The sequence below is a fragment of the Carlito syrichta genome, unplaced genomic scaffold, assembly GCF_000164805.1.
Source record: "Carlito syrichta isolate Samal-C Ts95f unplaced genomic scaffold, Tarsius_syrichta-2.0.1 Scaffold282654, whole genome shotgun sequence".
NCBI classification, from domain to species: Eukaryota; Metazoa; Chordata; class Mammalia; order Primates; family Tarsiidae; genus Carlito; species Carlito syrichta.
The window spans coordinates 164,624-184,449 of record NW_007226750.1 but is presented as its reverse complement, the minus strand read 5'-3'; the positions used below and the strand labels follow the sequence as shown (position 1 = coordinate 184,449).

The 19,826-nt window shown below is 34.5% G+C and overlaps 1 protein-coding gene across 1 annotated transcript in view; it reads right to left on the bottom strand.

Annotated features, from left to right (window-relative positions):
• The window catches only part of PIGN (phosphatidylinositol glycan anchor biosynthesis class N), a 154,649-nt gene that overhangs the window by 30,602 nt on the left and 104,221 nt on the right, over positions 1–19,826 (bottom strand). Inside the window, exons 21-25 of the mRNA XM_008052575.2 lie at positions 15,765–15,867; positions 10,308–10,410; positions 8,642–8,728; positions 2,480–2,535; positions 2,105–2,180 (exon numbers count right to left, since the gene is read on the bottom strand). Of these exons, the coding sequence (XP_008050766.1) occupies positions 2,105–2,180; positions 2,480–2,535; positions 8,642–8,728; positions 10,308–10,410; positions 15,765–15,867 (425 nt within the window). The remainder of the gene's footprint in view (positions 1–2,104; positions 2,181–2,479; positions 2,536–8,641; positions 8,729–10,307; positions 10,411–15,764; positions 15,868–19,826) is intronic.

Genomic DNA, 19,826 nt, shown 5'->3' with positions numbered 1-19,826 from the left:
TGGGAACATTTGAAACAAATACTATTTCTGCTTGCAGAAATATTTTCAATTTCTCAAGTAACTTTTATATATACTAGTGAAGAGCAAACACTGAGATAAAAGTATGATACCAATTACACATAGAATAGTGATGAAATTGATTTAAAAATCTATATTAATAACATGTACAATATAAAATACAGCAAATATCAATACATATTCAAAATAAAAGCCTATTACAAATTTTGTTCCATTTAACTCACTCTAATAATTAATGACAATGTTTAAAAAATTCCAAGAGTGTGAAAGGCATAGCGTGAAGTTCCAAGAGTGTGAAAGGCATGCTCAAATCAAATAAATTATGTAGCCTGATAATTTGATTCACAGATCCCTGAACCCATCTGGTTATTTTAAACTATAACATTATAAACACAATTTAGCATTTTTATCATTGCTTTTTGGGTTTTTTTAAAAAATACCAATTTATTTATGATTGCAAAGTTCATGTTCATTGTAATACATTTGAAAAAAATATACAGAAAAATATATTGCAATTTATGCTGGTTGAACATCCATAATCCAGAACTAACAGTGAAAATATCTTGAGGCATTACTTTCCAGTAACCAGTTTTGAAAAAAAGTATGTACTTGATGTTTCAAAAAAGAGAAGAAGATATGGAAAATAAATGATGCTCAAGACTGCATAAGATTCTTTTTCAAGTCAAGAACATATGAATAAAATAGAATTCAGTCAACAAAAGTCATCAAGTGTATTATGTTGTTAAAGCCTACTGCATTATTCTGTTGATTAAGAATCTAGCATTCTAATTTGAGCTTTATTTTTCTTTCTTTATGTCTTTCTTCCTTTTTTGATTTAAAGTAAAGGTCCACAGTCTTTAACAGGTGGAGAATAGAACAATAATCATTTTTAAAAACGTGAATTAAAATTAAGGAAACAATAACATGTTTGAAATAATTCAATATAGAATGAAACATGAGAAAATGTAGGACGTCTTCTTGGCATTTCTTTTCTTTTTTTTTTTTTTTTTTTTGAGTTGGAGTCTCACTCTGTCACCCAGACTGGAGTGCAGTGGCCACTCCCGGCCACTGCAGCCTCTACCTGCTGGGCTCCAGCGATCCTTCCGCCTCAGCCTTCCAAGTAGCCGGCATTACAGGCATGCACTACCACACCTGGCTGATTTTTTTATTTATTGTAGAGATGAGTTCTTGCTGCCCAGGCGGGTCTCGAACCTGCGGGCTCAGGCAATCCACTCACCTCAGCCTCCCAAAGGCGGGGGATTACAGGCTGAGCCACCGAGCCCGGCGGCATTTCTTAAATTTACATTTGTATTAGTGTAGTAACTAAAAGTAGATATCAATTCTATTAAGATAATACACGCTTTTAACAATTATTACTTAATGTGATCTAAACAGAAGGTAACTAGATATTAGGCAGGTATCAGTTTCTTTATTTAAACAAATATGTATTAACTATACAAAATGTGCCAGGCATTGTGGTAGAAGGAGTAAGACAAGCATAATGGCCCTAGAGAAGAAGAGCATAAATTACATTCCACGGGAGAGTCTGAACCCCTGGAAAGCCGAGAATTGTCATTATCTTCGTATTGTCAGCACCCAGCTGGTGCCTGGCACATTACTGAATGTAGCACTCAGTGAAATATTTGTTGAATGAATGGGTCAATTCTAGGTGCATGGATTACAAGAAAAGATGATAACATGTTGGCAGTCTCATAGGTGGGAAACATTACCTTAGAATCTTTAGAAGCACTGCAGTTTTGATCACAGTTTCCCCACAGGCTTTAATCACAGCTGATAAGACTTTCTGAGATTAATATGGAATCCTTACTCTTTTAAAATCAAATGCGCTTAGGAGTAAAGCAAAAAGTTTAACTGTGTTTTGAAGTAAGGGACAGAGGGTCCCACCTCTAGTTCTGCAGGGGTATCAATACCAAGTCAGAACAGGTATCCTTTCCATTGCTATTTAACTCCATCACAATGAACTTACTATCTTAATATTACACGGTGTTACATAATCTTAATGTCAGAATGAATTCACAATCTTAATCAATCAACTGCTTAATAAAAAGAAAATAAGAACACTAACCTTCCACATCATCAGGGCTCCCATCATAAAAGGACTGAACACAGTCAGAAAGCAGTAGACAGAGGCAAGATCAAAGCTAGAGAATTATAACATGGAAAAAGGATTTAGAATTCGCTCTGCAACTCTCAGAGAATGTTTTACTAAACAGGATGTTTAATCTAATTCTCTGAAACCTACTTTTATGAAAACACAAGCATATATCATATTAAGAATTATTACAAAGGCACTAAAATGAACAAAGTAGATCTGAAACATGCCAATACCGACCAATCTCCAAACGATTCAATATTAAAAGCAAAGTACAGAACAAAAGGTACAGAAGTCCCAAATTGCATTTTTTTTTGTTATGTGTATGGTGTTTTCATTTTAAATTACCTGTTAATAGAAGCTATATTTCCAGTCCCAAAAAATGCCGTCACTAAGAAGAAAACCTAAATAGAGTTAAGGAAAAGGCAAAACAAGCTAGAATTTACACAAATTTCCTTTCCTTTGGAAAAGATGCACTAATTCTACCATCAGAAAAATTTACTTTTTTTTTTTTTTTTTAGCCAGGTTCTCACTCTGCTGCACAGGCTAGAGTATAGTGGCTGGATCACAGCTCACCGCAGCCTCAACCTCCTGGGCTCAGACGATCCTTCTACCTTAGCCTCCCGAGTAATGGGGACTACAGACATATGCCACCATGCCCAACTAATTTTTGGTAGAGATGAGGTCTATCTATGTTGCCCAGGCTGGTCTCCAATTCCTGGGCTCAAGCAATTCTCCTGCCTTGGCCTCTCAAAGTGGTAGGATTATAGGTGTAAGCCACCACGCCCAGTTGATAATTCATTTTTTCACCTGTGCATTGATCATGAGTTGTTTTAAATGAATGTCCCACTGTATCGACTTGTGAATTCAATTTATAATAACACATTGAAGAAGCAATGTGCTGGGAACAATGAGGCATGAGAGGTCATCTGCCCTTGGTCACCAGTAGCCTTAGGAAGGTTATTTTCTTCTTCCCTAACATGAGCAAGTAGGACCGTATCAGTAGTTGGCTACTAATAATTTTTTTCAAAAGAAAAATGTGAACCTAGTGCACATAAAGGACATTTTCAGCTAAAAGACAGACTTTTCGTTTATATATGCTTGCTATGTGCCCACTACATGTAAAACACATGCTAGATAGACTCTGACTCAGGAAGAAACAAGATGGCATGGTTTAAAATAATTCAATAAGCCGGGCTTGGTGGCTCAGCCTGTAATCCCACGCTTTTGGGAGGCTGAGGTGAGTGGATTTCCTGAGCCCGCGGGTTCGAGACCCGCCTGGGCAGCGAGACCTCATCTCTACAATAAATTTAAAAAAAATCAGCCGGGCATGGTAGCGCATGCCTGTAATTCTGGCTACTTGGAAGGCTGAGGTGGAAGGATCGCCGGAGCCCAGCAAGCGAGGCTGCGGTGGCCAGGAGCAGCCACTGCACTCCAGTCTGGGTGACCATGTGAACTCCAAATCAAAAAATAAAAAAGAATAAAATAAAATAATTCAACAGAGAATGACATGAGACAACGTTAAACATCTTTTTCTTAGTTAAGTAAATATTTGATATCTACTTGATAAAAAGTTGATATTAATCCTGTTGGTGTCCAAGAACTTACTATTAGTTAAGTACTTAAAATAGTGCCAGCCCATTGAAAGGGCTCCATAAATATTAGCTATTTTATTACTATAGACACACACAGGTGGTAAAGAAACACTAAAGAGGAAGTATGAATCAGGACAACTTTCAGTGAAAATGTAGCATTTGAGTTGGTGAGTTGAGCTTTAAATACTTTCATGGATCCAGTGATTTGACCGGTCCTCTAACCAACCAACATTTATTGTCTGGCATTTTTAGAGATAGAGCTAGGCACCAAGAATACAAATATAAATAAAATGGTCTCAAAATTCTCATATGGTGACTATGATTATATGATATGTAGAAATAGAAGTAAGACATTTTAAGGTAAAGAAACAGTAGGGGGAGCAAAAGATGTAGCCAAGAAACAGTACACAGGTATGATAGGAACTTAGTTTATTGAAGGTTGCCAGAAAGAAATATAGATTTGTGGCATATTAATACAAAGCTTTGAGCTTCACTGTGGAGACAATGAAGTGGAGTAAACATTTTAGGTGAGTGGTATAATCAAGAAATATCAGTGACTGTGTAACATTTGGATAAGGGAGACAAATAATTGGAGAAAATCTAATTAGTGCGCTATTTCAGTAGTCCATGTCAGAAATAAGGAAGTCAGAAATGGTGCAGTGGGAGTCAAAATAGAGAATGAAGGGAGCTAGTGGGGCTGTGGACAAAGCAGTTAAATATGACAAGCTTGGATGGCTTGGGTGGTTGGAAGTATGTTTGTGCCATAAAATGAGGGGCCAGGGACAATGGCTCATGCCTGTAATCCCAGTTTTTGCAAGGCCAAGGTGAGAGGATGGCTTGGGTCAGGAGTTTGAGACTAGCCTGAGCAACATAGTGAGACTCTGGTTTTACAAAATACAAAAATTTAGCCAGACGGGGTGGCATGAGACTATAGTCCTAGGTACTTTGGAGGCTGAGGCTGGAGGATCACTTGAGCCCAAGAGTTCAAGGTTACAGTGAGCCACGATAGCACAACTGAACTCCAGCCTGCCAGAGAAAGTGATTCTGTAGAGGAGTGACAGTTGTTAATCAGTTTGGGGCATATATTTGGCAATGTCCAGCAGAATGCTGGACATGTGGCTCTTCAGGTCAGAGAGAGGTCAAGGTTGGAAAAATAGATCTCAGATTTGTTTGTACAGAAGTGTCTGTCAAAGCAACAGGAGAAAATGGCATTAACCATGTACAGTAAGAGAAGGTTAATGATGGAGCTTGGAGAAAAAAAAATCATTCAAAAGCAGGCAAAGGAAGAGGTTTTGGAGGAGAGAAGAGAGACTATAAAAAGCTAAGAAGAGAACATAAATTGTGTCCTGGAAGTCAAGGGAAAAGAAAGATGAAAATCAATAGAGTGGAAAGTTCTACTGTGGTCAAGTAAACTGAATAGATTAGACTGTATGATGAGGAAGCCCCTGCAGACATTGGGAGTACGGTTTCAGCAGAAACAGCTGACAAATATTGATAGATCGTTACCATGTGCCAGGCACAGTTCTAGGCTTATGGATATAGCATATAAATGGAGAAAAAAACAATGAAAGCAACTACAAATTTTTCTTTCCAAAAGCTTGGTAGCAAACAGAAAGGACAGGAGGAGTAGATGAAATTATGATTTATGGAAACACAGGGCTCAAGGGGGGAAGTGTTTTATTAGTATTGGCTGAGTGGAAGGAACCTGTGAAGAGAGAGAGAAAGCAAAACTGAGGGTAAAAGCAAGAGGTAGAAAGGAAAGAGTGAGAATATTTATCTTTCAGATCTGAGGGGTCCAAACTCTGTAAATTCAAAGAAAATACCTCCAATATTTACAAATCATATCTGATAAGGGGTTAATATCCAAAATTCTTATAGTTAACATATAAAATAGTCAAACTTAGAAACAAAGTAGAATGATGGTTGTCAGGCACTTGGAGGAAAGGGAAATAGGAAGATATTGGTCAAAGGGTCCAAAGCTTCAGTTGTGCCACTAAATAAATAAGGTTTGAAGAGCCAATGTACAACAAGGTAACTGTAAGTTAGTAATACTGTATAGTATATTGGAAATGTGGTAAGGGAGTTGGTCTTAAGTGCTCTCCCCACATACACACACACAAAAGAAAGAAAACTGTAACTATGTAAGGCAATGAATACGCTAATTATCTTGATTGTGAAGATCATTTTACAATGTATACATATATCAAAACATCAGGTTGTATATACCTTATATACATGCAATTTTTTGTCAACTGTACCTCAATAAAGTTGAATATAATAAAATAAAGGAACTACCTTCCTATACATTTCTTGCAGCTGGCCGGGTACAGTGGCTCAAGCCTGTAATCCCAGCACTTTGGGGGTGCTGAGGCGAGAGAACTGCCTGAGCCCGTGGGTTCGAGACCAGCCTGGGCAGCATGGTGAGACCTTGTCTCTACAATAAATAAAAAACTGAGCAGGGCGTGGTAGCACGCACCTGTAGTTCCGACGGCAGAAGGATCGTTGGAGCCCAGTAGGTTGACGCTGGGGTAGCCATGAGTGTGCCACTGCACTCCAGCCTGGGCAACAAAGTGAGACTCCAACTCCAAAAAAAAAAAAATTTTTTTTCTTGTAGCTGGTCAGTTAGCCTTCCCAAAGTAAGACTTTATTCTGCCATACTGTCTTTGAAATGTCTAATAACCAATAACTTTCACAATATTGCCTCTGATGTGATCCAAAAACTCTTGTGAGACAGATGCTATGAGCTTAGGATAAAATACGTATTAAAAGATAAAAACTCATAACTAAAAAAAAAAAACAACCTCATAACTGGTTTCTTCTAAGATGAGGAAAATGAGATTGGGAATTGAAAGGAGTCTTTGGCTTTAGCTGTAATGTTTTAATTTTAAAAATATATATACACTAAAAAAATGAAATATCTTGGCATCTTCTTAACTGGAGAAGTGAAAGACTTTTATAGCGAAGACTACAAAACACTGCTCAAAGAAATCAAAGAAGACACAAACAAATGGAAAAATATTCCATGCTCATGGATTGGGAGAATCAACATAGTTAAGATGTCCATCCTACCCAAGGCAATCTACAGATTCAACATAATATCCATTAAATTACTAACATCATTCTTCTCAGACCTGGAAGCAACAATACAGGTATTCATATGGAAACACAAATAACCACAAATAGCCAAAATAATACTCAGTTAAAGAAACAAAGCAGGAGGTATCACTCTTTCCGACTTCAAACTTTATTATAAGGCTACAATAATCAAAATAACCTGGTATTGGTACAAGAATAGGCATATAGATCAATGGAACAGAACAGAGATTCCAGAAGCAAAACCTCAATTTTTCAACCAACTCATGTTCAACAAAGCCTCTACCAACAACTACTGGGGAGAGGAGAGCCTATTCAGTAAATGGTGCTGAAAAAACTGGCAGACCACATGCAGAAGATTGAAACAGGACTCCTACCTATAACCATACGCAAAATCGGCTCTAAATGGATCAAAGACCTAAACATAAAACCTCAAACTATAAGAATCTTAGAAAATGCAGGAGAAACTCTTATGGGAATCGGATTAGGCAACCAATTCCCGATCAAAACCCCAGATGTCCATGTCATAAGAGATAAGACAGACAAGTAGGACCTCATCAAACTGAGAAGCTTCTGTAAAGCAAAAGAAACCATGAAGAAAGTGGGGAGACAGCCCACAGAATGAGAAAAATATTTGCCAACTGTATATCTGACAAAGGTCTAACATCCAGGATCTATAAGAAACTCAAATGTGCCGAAAGGGAAAAAACAAACAGCCCCATTAAAAAGTGGGCAAAAGATATGAATAAATACTTCGAAAAGAAGACATATGAGCAGCCTACAGATACATGAAAAAATGCTCAGCCTCACTAAACATCGAAGAAATGCAAACCAGAACCACACTGAGATAGCACCTAACTCCAGTTAGGATGACCGTTATCAATAACTCAAAAAACAACAGATGCTAGAGAGGATGCGGGGAAAAAGGAATGCTTCTACATTGGTTGATGGGAGTGTAAACTAATACAACCTCTGTGGAAAATAGTGTGGCAATTTCTAAAAGATCTGAAAATTGACCTTACATACGACCCAGCAATCCCCCTTCTGGGAATATAACTGGAGGAACTCAAATCATTCTACAAAAAAGATACCTGCACATGCATGTTTATTACAGCATTATTCACAATGGCAAAAACATGGAACCAACTGTGCTGCCCTTCGAAAGTGGACTGGATTAAAAAAATGAGGTACGTATACACAATGGAATATTAAACAGCCACAAAGCAGGACAAAATTATGTACTTCACAGCAACTTGCATAGATTTAGAGTTTAACATACTTAGTGATTTATCACAGAAACAAAGAATTGAGACCACATGTTCTTATTTCGCTGTAACATTTATCATAATACTACAAGAAAGGGATTGGCAATAATGGGACACTGCTGGGGGAGGGGTTCATAATGTCGATAAGGGTACCTGATCTCAAACCAGGTGAAGTGAGGATCAATGGGAAGCCCAGACTTCACCTGTATGATGACCACTTACATTAATTCCAAATTGTACCCCACATCTTCAAAAAAAAAAACCAAACTTTTGTGAAAAAAATATATATACATATATGACAAAATACTCTTGATATCTTGAATGGTAAGAATATATACACATACAGCTGTTGGTTATATTATTCTTTACACTTTTCTACAGCTTAAATAAATTTTAAATATGACTCATATGAAAAAACCACAGTTGCAAGAGAGGTTAAATGGGTTCTAAGGTAATATCACTATTAAGTGATAGACAGAAAAACCTTCCATGTCTTCTTACTACTCCATTAAATGGGAAGCTGCAGCTCTTAAAACAAAAGACTCAACAAAGGATACAAGGAAAAAGGCCCTACGGATGTCATCCAGATACAGCTGCCGAAACTGAGTAATCTCAGTATTATAGGGGAACTGGATACTGGTGAGCTGTGAGGTAATAAGAAAAATATTAATATACAATCACAGTTGGCTTACTTCTATACTCAAAGGCAAGCTTACAATTACTAAGTTACAATGGCTCAAAACATACCCTGTGCTGACAAAAATAATAAAAAAGTAAACCTTTTCCTACAGCTCAATTACACCTTAATAAAATTTGCCAAAAGATAAAATAAGTTGCTAAAATATACAGAACAGAGTTGTAATGTTGCTATATACGTAATAAAAGTGAGAACCGAGCTTTTTCTTGGCTTATATAAATGCTTTACTTTTAAATCCCTATATAATTCTTCCCTTTTCAAAAACCCGATTTCCTCAGTGTCCTGATCTTCTTAAGCCCAGGTATGGTATGACATTAAAAGTCATGATAAAATTAATTATTTCTGTTTCTTTGTTCCTCTGTTAATTCTGTCTGCAGAAAAATTACTTTCTTTCTATAAAAAAGCTAAATATTCCTGTCTTTGATAAAATAGAAAGTAATTCAATTCCAACAAGATGAGTGCACTCTTGCTTAATCCCCATTCCCTCAAAAAAAAGACCATTAATTTTCCAGGAAGTTCTTGGGACTCTTTACTGTCTCTTCTAGAAAAAGATATACTTGCTTTCAGTTAAAAAACAGAATTAAAAAGTAACACAATGATCCTCAGCCTGCTGAAATATTTAATACTGAGAACAGTCTCTGATCAAAAGTGCTTTTCATGTATTGTTTTAATATTCCAGGGCTGAAGGTTAAAAACTAGTAATTATTAAATACACATATAAAGTTTCTTCTTTATTTAAATTAATTATTCTGAATTATCAATTACTTCTCTACAAACTTAACTGAAACCAGGTAAGGATGGATCAACTATGAAGGTGCTTTTCTGCAATATTCATTTTATCTGACCTCAGTAAAATTGTAAATTATCACCAAACTATCACCAAATTCTCAGAATTATCATCAGCTCTACATAAGACAACAAACATCAATTTAACTCTCTAGTCAAGCATGATAAAGGTATCCTTAAAATTTGCTTGGATTTTAGCCAATTCAAAGTATACTATGCTGCATAAACAGTCTCAGATTTGGACTGAAGCTACAATAATTAAGGCAACAGAATAAGCACTTTGGATTAGGATGACTAGAAAGAGAAAAACAACAGTGGGAACTTAAATGTCCCTTTATGACCAAATTCATAAATTGACATGTGACAACATAAAAATTCTTCTGACTGGAACTGATGGAAGGAAAAACTGGATGTGAAAAACAGAAAAATAAAACAAAGAGCATTCTTTTCTCCTCTATTCCTTCACCTATATTGATATTTTCTAATATCGGTGATTTTCAAGTAAGAAAAGTCCACCAATATATGCCTCTAAACAATAAAACTGTACTTTTCTCTAAGTAAAAATTTACTTACAATTTTTAGTTGTTTAACTTAATTACTAATGCCAAATAAAATTTACTAAAGTTCTTTAAACATTAAAAAATGTAAGTAGAAATAAAATTGCAAGTTACTTATAGGGAAGAAAAGATTTTAATATTCTCAAATAAACACGACAATGATTTTCACAAGCAACAAACTACCTTCTGTTTGCTGAAAACACCAGATTGTTGTAGGGTTTCTTGCTCCATGTATATCCAGACAAGCATCAAACATGACAACACTAATGGAAAGAGAGCTTCGTACCTAAGGAGTGGAAAGAGATGGGGGCAGGGAGAGGAGGCAGGTAGGAAAGGGCAGAAAGGAAAAAACAAAAGGCATTAAAATATATAAAAATGCAAATTTACACTGAGAGGTCCTTCTCAAAATTAAAATAATTTTGATAATACTTCTAAGTCATAATATCACAAAACTTAAATTTTCTTGGTTTTTCAGAAAAAAGTAGGACAGTAACATTTAAAATCCAACTTCAATATCATCTTTTTTGAAATTTATTAAATCTGGCCGTGCTCGGTGGCTCAGCCTGTGATCCCGCGCTTTGGGAGGCCGAAGTGAGTGGATTGCCTGAGCCCGTGGGTTCAAGGCCCGCCTGGGCAACTTGGTGAGACCTCATCTCTACAATAAAAATCAAAAAATTAGCCGTGGTAGCATGCGCCTGTAGTTCCAGCTACTTGGAAGGCTGAGGCGGAAGGATCGCTGGAGCCCAGCAGGTCGAGACTGCAGTGGCCAGGAGCGGCCACTGCACTCCAGTCTGGGCGACAGAGTGAGACTCCAACTCAAAAAAAAAAAAGAAATTTATTAAATCTTACAAATTATCTGTTTAAAATAATAGATTTAAAAATCATTCATAAAGCAAATGACAGGAATACACAAAAGAAAAATAAACAGGAAGACAAAAAAAGATAATTCTTGAGGTTAAATTATTAATACACATAGAAGATGAACATTCCAGATTTTCTAAAAAATGGGTGCAATACACAAATACAAATATGAGAATGTTTGACCTTCATAACTGATAAGAAAATTAAAACAATGGTGAGATATATTTGCCAATATTTAAAAGATAGCCTTGACAAGAGTGTAATGAGAAAGGAAATCTCATACTCTCTTGGGATACACACATTCTGGAGGGCCATCTATTACTGTACATCAAGAATCTAAAAAATATTCATATACTATAACCAAACTTCCAAAAATTTACCCTAAGAAAATAATCAGACATATGGATTATGATTTCCATTTCAAAGATGTTTGTTGTAATACTGCTTACAGATGAGAGAAACAGAAAACTGCATGTTCACAGGGGAGTGATTAAATAATGTATGGTATACCCATGGGGTGAGTGTAATGTAGACACAAAAACAGAGAAAATGCTCATGAGAAAACGGTGACAGAAGCCTTTTCTAAACTATTTCCACTTAGTTTAAAATAAGTGTTCCACCTCTGTAATGATCCCCAAATGCTCTACTACAGTTAGTACTTAGAAACTGTCTTGATCATGTTTACTTGTACGCATCTCCTACTAGTGTATAAATTCACTGAAAACTGAGTCTGCGTCTGTCTTGTCATGACTGCAGGCCCAGCTCACAAGAAGTATTGCTGAATGAGTTATTTACCTAATCAGGACAAAAACAAAAAGAAAACAATACAAAATCATATTTCCCTTTTGACTTCTTCAACCACTGAACTCTACATCATATAGCACTATGGCACTATTTCTTAAACACAGAAAGGAAAAAAACCCCAAATGTTCTAAACTCTGCCACAGATAATAAAACTAAATCACTGAAGACTGGGCAGAAGGAAACATTTGGATTTGGGAAAACGTACATAAATCACTTGGTATGCAAGATTTAGAAGGCATACAAGATTTAGAAGTATATGAACAGATATTATATACATGAGAAAATATCATTAGTAAAATAAGCACAAGCAGTACCAAGCAGTACCACTTTAGGCCTATTAAAATAACACTTGATATTGTCATTTAAAAATGAAAATACCAAATACCGTTAAAGATATGATAAAACAGTGTCCCTCATAGCTCGTTGGAAATATTATAAATTGGTCCTGTTCTTAAGATAATTAAGTTAAAAGTTCATAGCCAACGGCTTACCTATGCTATACTGAGAAGTGAACAAAGGAAATAATCTAAGTATGTAAAAAGCTTATGTCTAAAAACATAACTCAAAATATTATTTGTGATAATAAATGGCGGAAATAAAATTATAAAAAATAGAGGAATGGCTAAGGAAGTCAGGCAAATCATACCATGAAATATAAAATACCTATGAACGTGGAGACTAGAATGCCTGTGAGCTACCTGTAAAAATGCTTCCGAAATAATGTAAATTAGAAAAAAGGTACAAAGTAGTACAAGAACCATGATTAATTCTATTCTATTAAAAGGACACACATAGAGTTAAGATTGAAAGGAAATAGAAAAGAAATATACAGGAGTAGAGTTAACTAAGGATTTTATTCCTTATCCCTTCCTTCCAAAATGTGGTGATACTATTTTTACAATGAACTTTTTAAAAAATGAAAAAACAAAGATTTAGAATGCCTGTATCCTGGCCATTCTTTAAAGTTCAGTTCAACTTTCATAGGAGTCCTTGATGGCACTAACTTTGCTCCCCTATTCAATTGCTTTCTCCAGCCATTCTTCATATCATGTAATGCACAACTTAATTAACTCACAATAACTTATTTGTTCAATTTTTTAATTGTCTAGCACTGCAAAATATAGTTCTTATTTTATGACAGCTTATAACTCTACTTTACACTGACTGGTAGTAGTAGACTAATTGTTCTCTCTGAATGCCTACATGGTGGTTAGGACACTGGAGATATGAAAGAAAAATATTGTTGATTAATGGAATCAAGAAGGTGCATACTCAAAGCAAAAGAAGACTATAATCCTTTTAATATTTCAGATATATATGAAGCTATTATTTCCTAATATATAAAAACAGAAATTTAATAGTTTTGCAAATAGTGCTACAGATTTATTTTCTTTCAAAAACTATACACTATGATTATTTTCTTTTGCAAAATGTAGATGAATAAATCAGATAAACACGGTCCTCCTATGGGACTTTATCTCTTAAGACAATCAATATTTTGTACAAAGGCCGCATATCTGAATTAATAAACTGAAATACCAATGAAATGTCATCAAGGGCTCAAAATGAACATAATAAAACATGTTAAATTAGGATCTGCTGGTTTGGTCTCTGTGCAAATTGAATAGGGCTGACGAGGCATTTAGCTTTGTATTACAGTTTGCTAAGCAAAGGGATAATGTAAACAAAATTTCAGAGGGAAATGTTTAACCAACTTCAACCAAGAGAAAAAACTATTTTCAAGTATTACAATAGCTTCCATTTGCATAAAATAATTAAGAGCTGATTAAAAATGAATCTTCTTTATTCATTAATTCAAGAATGCATAGTTAGAATTCAGGATTACTATTATTGTATTTCTATAATAAAATTGATTTCTTTTAAATATCCTGTAATTCTGAATATTCACTAACATACAAGAAGAACATTCCAGGTTATTCAAAATGGTGATACTGAACCATAACAGGTGGACTATGTTTTGTAAAACTGATCTGACAATGAAAAAAAGTACTAACTGAAATGATTGGACTGTGCTGCTTTGACACCCCTTTGAAATTTTTTTCAAAGCTAGTTTATGATGTTGAATAATACATCTCTTAATGCATTCATTAATAAGGTCATACTCAGCATTAATATTCTGATTGCAGGTATAAATTTTCACTTTTTAGATTTTCTTAAAGTCAGTTAATTGTGATTATGATAATCTGTTCTTGGTATCTCTCATGACTATTAAATTGGTTATTTAAAATACTTATCCCCAATGTAAGTTACATGATTAACTCACTCTACATTATGAAATAATTTTTTCATTCAAAACTAAACTTTATCCTTCCTTTCCATCCTTCCTTTCTAATCCAGTGTACCAGATCTATTTCTAGGTTTGTTTGTATTTTTAATAACCTACGCATTCCCTTAAATCTGTTTATTGCTTTAGAATTTGAAGGCTCCAAAAAGAGAAGGGCTTATTGATAATTAAGCAACTTTGCAGAAATTAGCATTTTCTCAACCCTTTCAAACATTTATTTCCTTAAGTCAACATTTATTTTCTTAAGTGGGTATAATCTTTTAATAGAACTCATGTATTACCACCAAAATGGTAGGTTAGAATAGATATGATTTTTATCTTCCACTTTCTTGTGTGGACTAAAGACTTGTGCATATTCAAATACATTTTCACTTTGATGGATTCTAATATAACAAAATTATTTATGCTGCAATTTTACCAATAAAGGAGAAAAGAGTGAAGGGTTTTAAGCTCTCATGACGTTCATCACTCTTGAATAAGAACAGATGCTAAGAGACTTCAAGTTTTATTTGAAAGTTCAAAGCCCTCAATCTCAAAGTCCATCTTAAGATCTTATTAAGTGACTGGTGAAAATTTCCATGATGCTCATATTACATCTTTATTGGTGTGGTGCACACCTGAGGAGGCGGGGGAATGGAATCAACAGGAGGTGTAGAAAGCTTTGGTGAAAGAAAGAGTAAGTTTAGCGCCCTGCTGGATCATCTCCTATCTGAAGACAAGAATTCCTCAGGTCTAGGTCACTCAAGTGTTAGGGACTACTATGAAAAGATTTTGAGAGAACACCTCTTTCATCCTGAATTAGGACAACTAAGTTTCCCAAAGGGAAAACCCAAGCCTTAGATCCAAATGGCTTTACAAAGTCATTTCAACTGTGAATAATCTGTTAATAGCAGAATGGTGAGTTGCTAGGTTTAATCTAATTTGGATCATGAGTTTATATTTGAACCAAAATTCAAACTATGAGTGATGTTTATTCAATCTGTCTGCCCTATTCATTGTTTGTTAAAATGTGTACACTTTTTAGCCTCATAATTAAGAATAAAATAAAATTCAAAAGCAAGGAAAGAATTCTTCAAAGCAAATGGAGAGAGTAAATGATTGTCTCCACTGGATTCTAGAAAATGCCTTAGTATTTACCCCAAATCATGTTAGTGGATTTTTTTAAACAAAATTTCAATCTTAAATAAAAATAAATATTTAACTTTAAAAAAATATCTTGAGAGTTCCCTGAGTCAAAGGAATACTTGGACTATGATACATGTAAGATTAAGAATAAAGACAATATGTTACATTCAAAGAAGAATGAACACATCAAAACATAATTTTAAATGCATGAAAAGAATACAACAAAAAACAAAAGTCACTGAGAATAAAAATTCCTGCACAATCAATCAGAATTTTCAAACACTGTAGTTAAATGACATATTAGCAACTTCAGGAAATAGAAAGACAAAAACAACAAGCAATATTATGACAACAATAAGAAAAAGATAACAGAAGATTACAGATCAAGTCATATACAGCCAAGTGTAGAAAATATTTATAAAGTATTCCTCAAGATTTACAAAACATTTTTCATTCCCAGAGGTTAACTACTAGTAGATAAAACGTCAATATATCATTTAAAACTTGCTGCTATAGAATTAAAATTTTTAAAAAAGTTCTTATACCCTGTGCTTAGAAGTAAGTAGGTTGACATCAAGGAAAGAAGTATGCTAAACAATCGCTGAAAGAGGACTGGAGAACTCAGTAGTGGCACAACCAAGGAAGAGGCTGCAACAAAACAAAGCAGGTCATCCATCAGTACAAGAGATGTACAAAAACGTTAGTTTAGAAGCATTGAATAATCTATTATTTATGGCATTTATTGTGTGTGTAATCTTTAACATGAGGCTTTATTGGTCCTGATCATTTGCATACTCAGATACTTCACATTTTAAATTAAAATCACATTTTGTCGTTTTAACTATATTTTGGTTTAAATCAGACTTTTCTAAATTTATATTCAGCTAGGTCACTGTAATAACATTAACTCCCAAATGAATAACTTGTTATTTTCTAATGAAATAAAAATATTACTTGTTATTTTCTAATGAAATAAAAAAAATAAAATAAAAAGATTTAGCAACTCTTCTTTTAATATGCATCTATATCTTAGTTCAAAGACAACTTACTCCTCAAAAACTGATTTTTCCTAACCCCTTTCTTCTTCAAATTTTCCCACTATAAAGTATGCATTGACAGTTTCAGTGTGCCAATTGGAAAATCAGAAACAAAAAAAGAATAACTTCACCATGCATGAGAGTTGTAATAACAGTAATCTTAAAAAACAAAGTCAACTTTCCCCATAGGAAAACAAAAGCAACTACGTCAGTGGAGGAAAGGCCAGGCGAAGGGGATGGGACAGCCAAGTGTAAATCCCCCCATCCTGAGAAGGAAATGTGCATAACTCCCGAGTCCCCCTAGAGCGCTAGAGTATGGAGATAGACAACTTGTGATGGAATCCCAGTTGAATCACTTATTAACTGTTAACTGCAGGGCAAGTTTGTTATCCCATCTAAGAAGAAATTTACTCATCTGTCAAACAGAGATAATATTAAAAAGTAGCTGTGAGATTTAAATGCAAATTCACCTATAAAATGCTCTGAACATAGTGTTTGGCACACTGTGCTTAGTTACTGATAGCTGCTTTTATTATTACTAGTCAACATTGTATAAATTAAGTTAAATGTAAAGACAATTTCATTCAAAGCCAAGTCACTGCAAGATTTAAGACTATGCAAGTTATATTTATAATACCCTTAGATGACTAGTTTCAGAGTTTTTTTCAGATGAACAGTTCCAATGACATTATCATCACCTGCTATGTATTTTAATGGAAAGAAGTAACATTCCAATATGTCTTATTTTAAAAGTCAGGTCAAATAGACCTCTTCTGTAAAACTGTAGGTATTTTCAGTCCTGCATCACTTTTGTCTAAAGGATTAATAAAGTGCTAAAGGGGAAACAAGAGTTCCTGTTTTGTGCATAAGTAGAACCAGTGTTATAAACATACCACCCATTTGGGGAATACAGCACATTAGCAGAAATGCATGTTGGAGCTAGACTCTACAGTGTTCATGCCTGGAAGAGATCTTTGGAAATACTGATGACTTACCTATGAGTCAGCTCTTTCCTGCCTCATACCATTTGGTAGATATCCCCTAGTACCTGGCTTTACCAACACCAAGGAGGAAATATTTTGTTTCAAATACATTCCCAGTGGGACCTTTATATGTTTGGAAAAAAAGAGCAGTAAACTGATTCAGAATATCCTCCTCACCCTTCCAAAACCACAATAAAATCAATAAGGACAATATATAAAACTATATAAGACACTCTAAATAGAGAAAGTAGCATAGGAAATATTATATAATATGCAAGAGTGCTATATTACAACATAAGAGTTGACAGAATTGAGAACAAGCCTAAAAGTCACATTAGTAAACATGAATAGATTCTACTCACCTTTTAATGAAAAGAAAAACATTTTCAAATTGGAACATAAAGGAAAACCTAACTATACAGAAGCCAAACTCAAAACACAGTGATTCAAAAAAGCTAAAAATAAAGAAACAGACCAGGCAAGCCGAAACAGTAAGGAATCCAGAGATGCAATCCTGATGCCAGATAAAGTACACTTCAGGCCCAAACCAAGAACACCTTATAATGTTAAAAAGCAATATTCCATAGTGATGATGTAACAGTTATGAGAAGTTTGCTCCAAATAACATAGCAATTACCTATATAAAATAAAAATTAAGATATTCTATACAGAAATAGAAAAAAAACCCTAAAATTCATACAGAATCACATAAGGACCCCGAACAGACAAAGTGATCCTGAGTAAAAAGAACAAAGCTGGAAGCATCATACAACAGCACTTCAAAATATATTACAAAGCTACAGTAATCAAAACAACATGATACTAGCATAAAAATACACAAATAGACCAATGGAAGAGAAAAGAGAACCCAGAAATAAGTCCACACATTTACCGCCAACTCATTTTGACAAAGCTGCCAAGAACATACACTGAGGAAAGAAAGTTTCTTTAATATGTGGTAATGAGAAAACTGGATATCCATATGTAGAAGAATGAAACTAGAGCCCTGTCTCTCAGCATATTAAAAAAAATCAGCTCAAAATGGACTTAAATATAAGACCTGAGACTATGAAAATACTAGATGAAAACACTAGGGAAATATTTCAGGACATTAATTGGGACAAAGATTTTTTGGGTAAGACCTCAAAAGCACAGACAACGAAAGCAAAAATAAACAAAAAGGATTGTATCAAATTAAAAAGCTTCTGCACAGTAAAGGAAACAATCAACAAAATGAAGAGATAACCTACAGAATGAGAGAAAATAAATACAAACTATCCATCTAACAAAGGACTAACAACCAGAATATATAAAAAATTGAAACAGTTCAACAGAAAAAAATCACAATAATCCAATTAAAAAACAGGCACAAATGATCTGAATAAACGTTTCTCAAAAGAAGACATACAAACCAAACTCAAAAGTAGAAGAAAAGAAATAACAAAAAATCAGAGCAGAAGTAAATGAAATAAAAACACAATACAAAAGATCAATGAAACAATAAGTTGGTTCTTTGCAAAGATAAATAAAATTGATAGACCACCAGCTAGACCAAATAAGAAATGAAGAGAGAAGATTCAAATTAGCTCAATCAAAAATGAAAATGGAAACATTACAACTGACATGACAAAAATTCAAAAAATCATTCAAGACTATTATGAATACCTCTATACAAACTCAACAAACTAGAGGAATGGATAAATTCTTGGAAACATACACCCACCACAACCTTGAATCAGGAAGAAATAGAAACCCTGGACAAACCAACAACAGTAGCACGATTGAAACAGTAATTAAAAGTCTCCCAACAAAGTTCAGTACCTGCTGAACTCACAGCCAAATTCTACCAGACTTTCAAGTAAGAAATGGAATCAATTTCACTGAAACTATTCCATAAGCTTGAAAGGGAGGTAATTCTCCCTAGCTCATTCTATGAAGCAAGTATCACCCTAATACCAAAGCCAGGAAAAGACACAATAACAACAAAAAAGAAAACTACAGACCAACATCCCTGATGAATATAGACACAAGAATCCTCAATAAATACTAGTAAACTGAATTCAACAGAATTTTTAAAAATCCATCACCATCAAGTAGGCTTTATTCCAGGGATGCAAGGATGGTTCAACATACACAAGTCAATAAACCTGATCCAGTACACAAACAGAAATAAAAACAAAAGTCATAGGATTATTTCAATAGATGCAGTAAAAGCATTTGTTAAAATTCAGCATCACTTCATGATAATAAGCTTCAGCTCAGTAGGTCTAGAATGAATATTCCTCAAAAAAGTAAAAGCCATATATAACAAACTCACGGTCACTGTCATCCTGAGTGAGGAAAGTTAAATGCATTCCCCCTTAAAACTGGAACAAGGCAAGAATGCCCACTTTTACCACTCCTATTCAACAAGTCCTAGCCATAGCAACTAGGCAAGAGAAAGAAATAAAGAGTATCTAAATTGGAAAAAAATAAACTATTTCTGTATGTTGATGATATGATCTTATACCTAGAAAACCCCAAAGACTCCTCCAAATGACTGTTGTACTGGAAAAATGAATTCAGTAAAGTTACAAGATACAAAATC